The sequence below is a fragment of the Pungitius pungitius genome, chromosome 21 (genome assembly GCF_949316345.1).
Source record: "Pungitius pungitius chromosome 21, fPunPun2.1, whole genome shotgun sequence".
NCBI lineage: Eukaryota > Metazoa > Chordata > Actinopteri > Perciformes > Gasterosteidae > Pungitius > Pungitius pungitius.
The window spans coordinates 5,657,751-5,670,134 of NC_084920.1; the positions used below are offsets into that span (position 1 = coordinate 5,657,751).

At 43.6% G+C, this 12,384-nt stretch overlaps 2 protein-coding genes across 5 annotated transcripts in view; one reads left to right on the top strand and one right to left on the bottom strand.

Moving 5' to 3' along the window:
* The first annotated feature begins 696 nt into the window (after nt 1-696).
* star2 (steroidogenic acute regulatory protein 2) lies at nt 697-3,793 on the top strand. Its single transcript, XM_037463925.2, has 7 exons — nt 697-772; nt 902-1,003; nt 1,086-1,219; nt 1,323-1,481; nt 1,751-1,935; nt 2,823-2,916; nt 3,689-3,793. Exons 1-7 carry the CDS (start codon nt 709-711, stop codon nt 3,791-3,793), a joined length of 843 nt encoding a protein of 280 aa, XP_037319822.2. The 5' UTR covers nt 697-708.
* A 522-nt stretch (nt 3,794-4,315) lies between these two features.
* Nucleotides 4,316-12,384, bottom strand: part of LOC119212990 (A disintegrin and metalloproteinase with thrombospondin motifs 3) — a 31,001-nt gene continuing 22,932 nt past the window's right edge. For 2 of the 4 annotated variants that reach the window (XM_037463922.2, XM_037463920.2), the window contains exons 14-24: nt 11,879-12,002; nt 11,677-11,757; nt 10,801-10,964; nt 10,547-10,712; nt 10,079-10,211; nt 9,714-9,921; nt 9,045-9,174; nt 8,374-8,481; nt 7,658-8,286; nt 6,937-7,066; nt 4,316-6,520 (exon numbers count right to left, since the gene is read on the bottom strand). In XM_037463922.2, the coding sequence (XP_037319819.2) occupies nt 6,024-6,520; nt 6,937-7,066; nt 7,658-8,286; nt 8,374-8,481; nt 9,045-9,174; nt 9,714-9,921; nt 10,079-10,211; nt 10,547-10,712; nt 10,801-10,964; nt 11,677-11,757; nt 11,879-12,002 (2,370 nt within the window). In that variant the 3' untranslated portion in view covers nt 4,316-6,023. The remainder of the gene's footprint in view (nt 6,521-6,936; nt 7,067-7,657; nt 8,287-8,373; nt 8,482-9,044; nt 9,175-9,713; nt 9,922-10,078; nt 10,212-10,546; nt 10,713-10,800; nt 10,965-11,676; nt 11,758-11,878; nt 12,003-12,384) is intronic. The other 2 variants (XM_037463923.2, XM_062560053.1) reach the window with 2 other exon arrangements.

The window sequence follows — 12,384 nt, forward strand, 5'->3', positions numbered from 1 at the left end:
CCCAGTAAACTGGAGAGAGACACAGAATACAGCCACTGAGAGGCAATGGAAATGTTCTCTATCCCCTTTTTGCTCCTTTACTTGCGTGTATGACAGGATACATATTTGTTTGTATTTTTGTGGAATGCTACATCCGATTCTCGACTTACCAGCAGGAATTTATTACTTAAGAGTCATGTGGTTCAGGACTTGGAGGGGGGGGGGGGCTGTGGTGCTAAAATCATTAATAACAAGGTCTGCAGGTGTGTCTGTTCTCCATGATGGAGCGTCTCAGAACGGGACATTGCTGCTGATGACCAGACCTGCAATTTGCATGGCGCAACTGATACGTGATTGCATGTTTTTATGGTAGAATGAGAGGCAAATTATAAAGCACTTTCCCCGACAAGGTAGAAAGACAGAAAGTGGAGGTGTTGAGGTTACCACTCAATGCTGTCTCTGTTATTATATGTGAATCTCAAGTAGGATGGCCCTTATGCAAACATCTCTTAACTTTGGAAACTCTATTCTTTCACACTTTGATTGAAAATGCGCCAAATGCGCGATGACTTCCTCTCTGACTCTCCTCGCCAAACGTGGCCTTGGGAACAGAATTCCAAACTGGTCCTATCTTCTCCGGCCCTTATCTGACCGCGACGTCCTTCAGGGGCCATATAAAGAGCACAGACCCACTGTGTTGCTTGGCTGTCACTGCCAAAGTCAGACAACATGCTGCCAGCTGTTGTAAAGCTCTGCTGTGGAATCTCATACCCACATCTGAGGAGTCTTACAGGTAAACGCTCTCAATACTCTGAGGAAGGTCGCTTGCGTTTATTCCTGCTCGTGAAAACGGGAGCGCTTTGTGTAAAATCCGCTGAACTTTTGTTTCTTTTTCTGATTTCCTAACCGGTCAATCATGCAGGACTTCAACGCACAGCCGTGGCAGTGATAGGCCAGGAGCTCACACAGCGGCAGCGATGGGGACAGTTCCACCATCTCATCACAAGCGGATTGAAGCGTAACGGTAAGAAACAAAACAAAAACAAATGTGTTCTGGTTTCAGCGGCGCAGTTGTCGAAAGATAAGCACGAATGATCTTTCTGCAGAGCCCAAATCGGAAGATATAAATCCTGTGCCTATGAAAGAAGACCAGCTGCTGTATGTACAAAAAGGCCAAGAGGCAATGAGGAAGGCTCTCCGTATGTTAGAAGACACACAAGGATGGAAGGTCGAGACAGAGGTAACATCAGATTCATTTAAAAAAAAAAAAGATAACTGTGATGATTAAAGACGTGTGTGTGTGTGTGTAATATAATCAACGCCCTTTTGAAACTTATTTTAAGAGCGAGGGCGATGTGATCTGCAGCAAAGTGACGCCCGGGGCCGGGAAGGTCTTCCGGCTGGAGGCGGTCCTGGACGCCAGTGTGGACGAGCTCTACGACATCCTGTTTGTCAGAGTGGAGGAGATGCACCAGTGGAACCCGAGCATCCAGCGCATCAAAGTGAGCGGCTGACCTTTGATCAATGAACACGGGGTCATCAGTGAAGCTGTAACCTAGGAAAATAAAATAACAATAAAGCAGTTTGAAACCCTTTTTTTTAAACGTTTCATTCATACATATTCAGTTGCAGCCAGTTTTGTTTAAAAGTCACAACTCAATGAGTTCATGCAGCAAGCGTAATGTATTCTTACGTCACCAGACCGCTCACGGCAATCTTGTCCTGCAGTTTGGCTATTTTCTTGTTGTTTTTTGATTGGTTTTTCTTTTAGGTTCTGAAGCACGTCGGACCCGAAACAATTGTCACTCATGAGGTTTCAGCGGAAACAGCGGGAAATCTAATTGGCCAAAGGGATTTCCTGTGTGTCAGACACAGCTGCAAGCAAAAGTCCAGAGTTTATCTTGGAGGGGCAGCCATTCAGCTGGAGTCCTTCCCACCTCAGGCAGGCTTTGTGAGGTAGGATCCCAAGCATACTGATTTATCTAGCCACGAGTCATTGCATTTTAAATATATATTCAGCACTTTCATTAAACTCATGAAGCTCTCTCTTATAACTGTGTCTGAGTGGAGCTATTTTAGTCTTCTATGGGGTAAGATGTCAGCAAAAGTGGAAAAGAATCTATGACTTCAGACTTCAGGTTTTTGATTTACTCAAACAATTTCCTCTCTAACACTTTGTTCCGACGGTCCGTTATTAGCTGTCATATCTGTTTTTGCGATACAAATGTTTTATCAGTCAGGCGGATGTCAGAGAATCTTTTTATTTGAAAATTTAGAAGAAAAGCAGAAGAGAACCAAAAACTAAAATAAAAGCAACATTTTATTAGTAATTAGTTTATAAGTAATGTTAAAATGAGACACAAGGTCTACAGACATGCTAATGGCTTTGAGAGGCTGTACAGACGCAGCAGTTAAATCATACTTTAAGCTGTTGCTTAATGAAACCTCAATGATGACTAGCAAGTAGAAATGTTCACAGTCCTCATTTATTGCATTTGTGCAATAAATTAATTAATTTGCAAATTATCACACCACAAAGTACAGTTGAGGATGATGTACTAATGCACACATATTTCAGGTCAAAGTAATCAAGTCAAAGAAGTATAAATAAAGAAAAAGTATAGCTGTGTAGCTCAGCGTGCAATTTGCATATTTGCCCTGGAGTCATGCTGCAAACATGGATGTATTAAATATTAACTTATTTCTATAACTTGATGAAACCAAGAGGGATGACAGTAGTGTGTGAATGTTTTAGGTCTGAAATAGAATAGCACAATTGCCCCGCTCATAACTGAATATTATATTCACAAGTATGTTAAGTTATTGCCTTTGCACTTCTGCAGAGCCGAGGATGGACCGACCTGCATCGTCATTCAGGCTCTGGGCGACGATGTCGGAAAAAGCCGCTTCACGTGGCTTCTAAATATGGATGTTAAGGTAAAATGATATTGAATTGATGCTGAGTGAGCTGCTCAGATTGTTCATTTTCTGCTTTATGCAGTTGATTAACCGCTCAAAAATAAAACATAACAAACAACAACAAAACACAACCCATCCGCTTCAGGAAAGCAATATGCTAAAAGGATTTTCAGATGCAGAATGTACTTCAAAATAAAAGTAAAAAAGAACACTGTCACTGTTTCTTTATACAGGACATTGAAGTCAGATTCACACGGACTCGAAAAACTCAAACTAGCGTCTCAGTATTTAGCATGTTAGCTAGACACAGCACCTGTTGCTGTTTGATTTATGTCACACGCCAGGTGTGCCATACCTAACCTTATGATAACCTAATATATAGTTTGACAAAATAAACATACTTTGTGATATAGATATAGAGCCCGTAACATTAACTGGTGTCCAGATTGAATGAAGTGGACACAGGTCCACAGGTGATTTAAGACTGTTATAAGCATTATGGGAAGTGTAGGATCGAGCTTTTTGGACCTGACCCAATACAGCCACTGGAAACCTGCTCAGTTTACTTGATAACTATGCAGATATTTGCTGATGAAGACCATTACATGTAGTTGTAAGCTTGCATTTCCCTTTCATTGTAGTATTGCAGTTTAATTTTCAGCTCTGTGTTGCTATTGTTTTTTTTAAAAGTGGATCACAATGCCAGAAATGTCATTATGGAAACTACTGTAAATCACTGTTATTCTCTCTGTTTGACGGACAGTCACTAAAGTTCCGATCTTGTCCTCAGGGCTGGCTGCCAAAGTCTATTGTCAATCAGGCTTTACCCCGAGCCCAGCTGGACTTCACCAGACACCTCCGCACACGCCTCACAGCGGGCACCACCCCGGGCTGATTGAGTCTCCGAGACACCCACACGTGCAGCTACCCCCCACCCCCCCACCCCGACCCTTCACTCCCCCTGTCATCACTCAAAAGGACAAGACTGGGTGATGAAGCTACGGTGACAGACTCGCTGCTCGGCACGAGGAGGACCTTTCAGCGAGGGCAGAAGACGCTGCCTAGGGGAGAGGCTCCGCTCCAGAGCCGGCGGATGCCAGTCTATCGGCGGCCCGGCCACAGCCAGGCAGACGGCGGCTGGTTCATAGGAATTTATGTCACAGTGTGCCACTTAAACCTCAAGATGTCCTGATTAGGAGTCACCATGTATCTTTTCACACACTAACTAACTGAAGGACAGCTGGAAAAAAATTAATAAAGTCCTTTAATGTGCCTGTTTTGGTTGTTTTGATAACAGGTGGCTGCTCTCAACTCAATTACAGTAAAACTACATGCCTAAAGTCAGCTGACCACATGGGAAGACAATGGAAGACAAGATGAATAAAAAACTGTGGAAGAAACATAAATAACAACAATCTCTGTTCTTTCAAACTTGTTTTACTTTGTTCTCCATAGCACATAAAAATTCAATAAATATTAACATTTAAAGCTTTCATTACGTATATACAAGAACTATACAATAAAAATAATGATGTTATGATCTGCAATGCAGTAATGACGTAACAGTAGGACCAACCACAGTCTGTAGACTTACAGCATCGCCTACATTTTACAATTGCAACATACTTTCCATTCAATTCCTGGTTGTTCATTTCTTTTCGTGAGTTCAAATTTACACTATATACATTTTCTCTAAAAAATATATATCAGATACAAAAACAGATTTTTTTTTTTCATCCTTACATTGTTTTCTTCTAAGTCAGTGACGTCCACAAAAGGCAGAGGGTGGGCATGCTACAGTTGGGTTGGGTTTAGCAGTGACTATAATCACTGGTACGTTAGTTTTGGGAACAAAGAACGAAAAAGAGCACCGGGGACAGAGAAGCGATGAGGCTGTGAGCCAAGAGTGACGTCTACGGAGTCTGGAGTGTGCCACTGGAAAAATAATTGAATTCTTATTATAAATCATTAGATTATCCTACAAAACGAGAAAGAAAAAGAATTCATTATATTTGCAATTAAATAATGAAGGGATAAGGGAACGTCTGTTTTTCGTAATAATGAACATTTGGTTAGTTTGGTTTGGTTAGTAATATCTTTGTGCCACGGAGTCACTGCACCAAGCTGCTTGTCAAGAGTTAGTGACACCAAAAACATTTCTGTTTCTATGTAGACTTAACAAATGTTAGGAAATTAGGCCAATTGGTTCTCCCTACTCCGCTTAATCCACAACTAAGAGGTTGGTGTCGATGTTCGCAGCTGTTGTGTAACGCACTCTGCTGCCACCCTCTGCTGAGCCATGCCTTTGTGTATCTAGTTATGTAAGTTTTAGGTGCCACAACCTTTTTACATCTGGTAAAAAAACATCTGGGTGTCTTTAAATGAGAGATAAATCATCGAATGGTCACTGGGCAGTAAATTGTGAGGTTAGTAGAGGGAATAAGAGAAACAGCTGTTTAAAAGGTTTAAAGAATATATTTTTGAGATATTTTAAAATTGTACCAATTCTTGAAACAGAATGACATGAAATAAAAATGATAAAACGGCCAACTTCCTTTGTGTTATTTAATTTGTCTTTAAAATGGACCCTTGAAAAACAACACTAATTATGAGATGAAAGCAGGATCTACAACTAGGTGGCACACTCCATTGCCAACTAGGTGGCACACTCCATTCTCCATGACACGTGCACCTTCAAAACCATGGCCTCTCCTCGCATGTTCACAATACAAGTTCAATAGTAGTTCTAATGCACTTGAGAAAACAGGATTACACAACTGTACACAGATAAAAACATGAATGTAGCAATGCAGTCATCACATTTTGAACACGCCTTGAAGTCGTTTTTAGTTTACAGCACCTGACCTGAAGTTTGTTTTTTTCTCTTCCGTTTCATATTTGAAGCGCAGAGGTTGGAGCGACGCTGCGCACAGATCACCGGAGTTTTGATGAGGTAACCATCGCTGGTCTGGTCTAAATTCACTGGCATGGAAAAAACAATACAATTTCTGCCAAAATAAAAGAGAGAGAAAACATCTGCAGTGATTCTATCACATGCCGCCGAGAGAGATCTAATGAACGAGACCGTCTCAACTGAGCAGCACGTTCACAACATCGCTCACTGTTCATTGCCGAGCCGACAGGGTCCTGTGACTCGAGTCCCTCTCGGCTCCCAGAGCGTCCCTTCTTGACCTGGCAGCGACTGGGCCTAAAGTGCTGTTTGGACTGTGCTCTTTAGAGGCACCTCCAGTGGAGTCTGCTGTGGGCCGCGGAGGCCCCGGAGGTAGAAGAGGCCCCGCCTCTGACTCTCCTTTCCCAGCGGTGAGGGGGGAGTCGCCGGCGGGACCCTTGGGCGCGGCGGCACCCGTGGATGGCGAGTCTTCACCAGCAGTGGCGGCGGCGGCGGTGGTTGGCGCCGTGGCGGGCGGAGGAGCCTTGCGGGTTGCAGGGTGAGAAGGAGCCGGGGTTTCAGGTTCAGCTTGGAGGTCGGGGACGTGTGTGGCGAGGTTTTCTTTCTTGTTGCAAGACTCACAGCAAAGCTTATTATATCCAGGGATGGAGCAATATCGGGCATTAACTTCCATTTGACAGAAAATGGATTTATCCCCCTGACATGGCTCATCTAGAGATAAGAGGCGAGAGGGCGTCACCGGGGGGGATTCGAATAAAACGTGTACATTTGATCGAACAAATTTACAGGCTCCAACTTCTTTTAACAGAAAGATACATTTTAAAAAAAGTTGCAGAAGCTGATATTTCAGCTTAGACAGGGTCCATGAGGTATCAAAAAGGTTCTTTGTCCTTAGAGGACATTTAAGTGTAGTCATAGCAGCTGGTACGTTCATCATGCAAACGCACAAAAAAACATATTTAATCAAATATTGTTTTGGTAGCTGGTACCCCAGGACGATTATGACTAAAGGTGGTTGATGCAGCAGACGCCGACCACCCACAATTTCTTCAGTGCTTGTGAGACAGGAATCGAACTGGTAAATTCATAAATACTGTTTCATGATTACTTGCATGTTTGGGTCTCACCTGGACAAGAAACTAGTTTGCAAATGAGGACTGTCTCCGGCTTCTCGCCCTCACATTCTCCGATGGTGTTGTCGCTGGCCTTGCAGACCACCTGTCTTTGCTGAATCCCTTCACCACAGGTCACTGAACACTGCAATACACCACACACACACACACACACACACACACACACACACACACACACACACACACACACACACACACACACACACACACACACACAAACACCCTAACTTGACATGAGGGAATTGATTTACGACACTGTCACCGCTCTTTCGATATCTTCTTAACGGGATATTATTATTTTAAAGTCTTTCCTATATGTACAAGGACCTCTTTTCTCTCGTTAAAATAAATAAAATGAATGAAGCCCTGCTGCTGTAGTGGGAGCCCTGCTCAGGAAATGAGCAGATAGAAGAGCTCACATTTTCCAATCGAGCCCCCAGGTGGGTTAGAAATGGGGAAAAATTCTTAATGGATTAAATTACAAAAGGTAATTAAAAACAAATGTAGTATGTTAACAATAATCAGCCCTTTGTGTACAAAGGTTAAACAGCACAACATGGTAGCAATTTACAAAGGTTTTATTTTACCAGTCTCTCCTGGTTTGACTGGATATAAGAACAGCATTTGGTTACACCAGCTTTCCATGACTCAATAAGTTTGTGTGCGTTTATCAAACTGACAACTCACTAAATCAAGGTTACGCGATTTCACTCACCTGAGACCACGCCCCTGTCCTCCACTGGGCGGGGCACGCGGTGTGGTTGCACAGCTTCCTCGTCTCCGGCCGGTCCTCGGTGCAGCGCTTGCTCGAGTCCCTCTCGGCTCCCAGAGCGTCCCTTCTTGACCTGGCAGCGACTGGGCCTAAAGTGCTGTTTGGACTGTGCTCTTTGGAGGCACCTCCAGTGGAGTCTGCTGTGGGCCGCGGAGGCCCCGGAGGTAGAAGAGGCCCCGCCTCTGACTCTCCTTTCCCAGCGGTGAGGGCGGAGTCCCCGGCGGGACCCTTGGGCGCCGCGGAACCCGTGGATGGCGAGGCTTCACCAGCAGTGGCGGCGGTGGTTGGCGGGACGGTGGCGCGGAGCCGCCGGGCGGCGGGCTTAGTGGTTGGCGCCGCGCCGGGGGTGGTGGCGGGCGGAGGAGCCTTGCGGGTTGCAGGGCGAGAAGGAGCTGGGGTTTCAGGTTCAGCTGAGGCCACTTGGGTGTTTTGGAGGTCGGGGACGTGTGTGGTGAGGTTTTCTTTCTTGTTGCAAGACTCACAGCAAAGCTTATTATATCCAGGGATGGAGCAATATCGGGCAAGAACTTCCATTTGACAGAAAATGGATTTATCCCCCTGACATGGCTCATCTAGAGATAAGAGGTGAGAGGGCGTCACCGAGGGGGATTCCAATAAAACGTGTACATTTGATCGAACAAATTTACATATTGACCTACTTGAAGATATTTTGTGAACAGGGTTTTCAGGAGTTCTTTGGTGCACAGCTTCGTCTTTTATTGTGGAGTTTTCCATTATTCCAGCAGTGAGAGGAGTCCCTGGCTGTCCTGGATTGGAGGAAGATATAAGGCAAAAAATATATTACTACACGAGGCAATGAAAAGAAGCTCCGAAATAGAAGAAAAGCTCTTGACAACCTCTCTCTACTTAAAAAAAAAACAGACGTCTATTTGGAAACCCCGCTTGGTACGGCACAATGGGACGTCTTTCTGTTTTTGACAAAAAACACTTTATTTTCCACTGTGTCTGGACACAGAAACAACATCGCTGGCACCCACTTGTTTTAACAGGAGGCTAAATTTAAAAAAATGTTGCAGAAGCTGATATTTCAGTTTAGACAGGGTCCATGAGGTATTTAAAAAGGTTCTTTGTCCTTAGAGGACATTTAAGTGTAGTCATAGCAGCTGGTACGTTCATCATGCAAACGCACAAAAAAACATATTCAATCAAATATTGTTTTGGTAGCTGGTACCCCAGGACGATTATGACTAAAGGTGGTTGATGCAGCAGACGCCGACCACCCACAATTTCTTCAGTGCTTGTGAGACAGGAATCGAACTGGTAAATTCATAAATACTGTTTCATGATTACTTGCATGTTTGGGTCTCACCTGGACAAGAAACTAGTTTGCAAATGAGGACTGTCTCCGGCTTCTCGCCCTCACATTCTCCGATGGTGTTGTCGCTGGCCTTGCAGACCACCTGTCTTTGCTGAATCCCTTCACCACAGGTCACTGAACACTGCAATACACCACACACACACACACACACACACACACACAAACAACCTAACTTGACATGAGGGAATTGATTTACGACACTGTCACCGCTCCTTCTATATTTTCTTAACGGGATATTATTATTTTTAAGTCTTACCTATATGTACAAGGACCTCTTTTCTCTCTTTATAAAAAATAAAATGAATGAAGCCCTGCTGCTGTAGTGGGAGCCCTGCTCAGGAAATGAGCAGATAGAAGAGCTCACATTTTCCAATCGAGCCCCCAGGTGGGTTAGAAATGGGGAAAAATTCTTAATGGATTAAATTACAAAAGGTAATTAAAAACAAATGTAGTATGTTAACAATAATCAGCCCTTTGTGTACCAAGGTTAAACAGCACAACATGGTAGCAATTTACAAAGGTTTTATTTTACCAGTCTCTCCTGGTTTGACTGGATATAAGAACAGCATTTGGTTACACCAGCTTTCCATGACTCAATAAGTTTGTGTGCGTTTATCAAACTGACAACTCACTAAATCAAAGTTACGCGATTTCACTCACCTGAGACCACGCCCCTGTCCTCCACTGGGCGGGGCACGCGGTGTGGTTGCACAGCTTCCTCGTCTCCGGCCGGTCCTCGGTGCAGTGCTTGCTGTGGACGGGCCGGTTGGTGCCGTTGTGGAGCGCCTGCATGCACTGCACCGCCCTGGTCTGGTAGGCGAGCTTCCCGCACGTCTTACTGCAGGGACTCCACTCCTCCACCATCCACCTGTCAGCACAGCAGGTTCCTCTGAAGGTTTCTGGCATTACGGTGATTTTCTTACCTTCTTTTTCAGGCTGGACAGTTAAAGCTGGAGCTATTATTACCGCTTTTAATGCCACTCTAGCTATCAAAAGAATACCGTGTCAAGCTGGAGGGCACTTACGTGGGCTGGCTGCACTCTTGGACATTGCAGCGTTTCCGAATGGGTTTGGGCTTTTTGCTGGTTTCACAAAAGTTTCGATGTACCAAGCGGCCGTTACTCTTCCTCCTGCATCCATATTTAGTGTACTGAATGCCTGAAACATGGGAGGTTTAAATATATTGAATCTTCCATACAGAGATATACCAAACTCTGAAATCTAAAACACCCATGACAGCAATAATATTTAAAACAAGAAAAATTGAAAATAACAAATGAGTGGCACTTGGCATGAATTATTTAAATTATTATCAAACTTTTGACAATACATTTCTATGAGTACCTCAGTGGCTTTATCCACTGTTGACCAACCGCAATCACTCACAAACATCTGAATATATCATCATTTTTTCAGTTTTCCTGGCACACACCACGTAACAATGTGCAGCTTTAATGATTTGTTATAAAAATATGTACTGAAGAGTCACTGACCTCCCCCGCAGGGCTTGGAGCACTGAGACCAGCTCTTCAGTGCCCACTCGTATGTGTCTAGTTCGGCCAAAAGGACATTGTTGTTTGTGATAAGCGGTAACAGGTCCTCGTGTATGATGTACTTATACGTCAGGCTTATCTTTGAGTCTTCTTCCTGGGGAATAACCTGCAAAAAAAACGGAAGTTAATTAGAAAAAAAAAGAAGAAAAGGAGGAAAAAGCAAAGAGCGATGATCCTGTTTCAGCAGCACTCACCAGCACCACAATGGCTTCATACAAAGGTCCAGTTGTTTCCAGGGTCTCCTTCGCACCATCAAGAGAATACTCCCACTGTAAACCGTTCTCGATGAATGTCTTCGTTTCAGCGTCTTCACTTTTTGCATTCAGTATGAAGTTTCCAGTTACTTGATTCTTCACAGCTGTCAGTAAAGGGCAGTAAAAATAGTGTGTTTGATCTGTGCATCCCATCAAATATCTTCACAGGGAACGGCTGAACGCCACTTGGATCCTGACTCGTCATCGTCGTAACAGAGAGCTATTCGAAGAGAAATAATATCAGCCTGTCACTTATTTCTCAGGTCTTATTTCTCACGGCTAATCACACTGATACCGCGAACTGACTGACTGACACATTTCTTTTTTAGTGTTTGCTCATTGATAATATATTAAAACTCCAAATTCGTTCATATTATTGCACTCAAAAAAGTCAAACAAAGGTTTGCTTGTTTTAAGTATGAAAAATCTATTTCTAAAAGGAAACATAGTGCCAGTTAGGATTAAATTGTTTTTGCTCATCTTTAATACCATAAAGTTATGAATCCATTGCGGAAGAACCAACAGAAATCTCAAAAAGAGACATTCTTACTGCCTACTCAGATATCAAAATAAATCCCTTTTCCAAGGAAGGACTAGTAAGAAAACTCAAAGGGCATTGAGGTTTGAGGACCCTGTTCTCTGTACAAGTAATTTCAGTTTCACAGTTGTTATTTAAGTAATTATAACCGTGTGATGTGGTAATAAAAAATAAAAAAAGATCACAAACAGCAAATGTTTAAAATTTTGAAAAAAATTCTCGTGTGCACTGAATCATTCTGTTAATTAGCACCAATAATAACATGTGTTTCCACTTACCAATTAAATGAGGCGAAGTCTCATTCTCTTCGATGACTATGTGGCGCGCTCCCATCGGGATGTCGAACATTTTCAGCATTCCTAAAAAGACAGAGAGACACGGATCAGTTCAGCCCTTAAAATGATGTCATCTCATATAATAACTTGTCTGAAGCAGCGTTGCTGACTTCAGCGCCCGCCTTTCCACGTAGCCGACAGTTACCATTCTTTTTGGGCGTCTTGGTGAGCGTCAGCTTGACGGTCCGACAGTGAGAGTTGTCCCCTTCGCACACTCCACATTTGTCCTCCTGTTTGTAGGAACCGACCTCCTTGTCGCAGCCTACATGCTGTGATGGGGAACAGCAAAGTCAAATCAAATCAGGGCAACGCAGCACCTGACTTTAATGCACGCTGAGATGGCTCCACTGGGTGAGAAATTCCAAAGAGAAAACCCCAGCGCGCATGTGGTTCAGAGGTTTAATAAGAAGCGTATTGGAAAGACAACCAGACGTAACAGGAATGCAGCCAGAACAAGGAGCGGCCGGCCTGCAACAATACAAACGTCAACTTCATGTCCGAGGTGAACGTGGACAGAAATGAATGTCTGTGTGTGTTCACTGAAAGTACACTCCGTTAAAGTATGGCTTTAAAGGACAATGTCGTATCAAATCACAGCTCCTTTCTATTGTTACTCATTGCTCCTGCTAATCGCTGCATGGGGAAGTAATT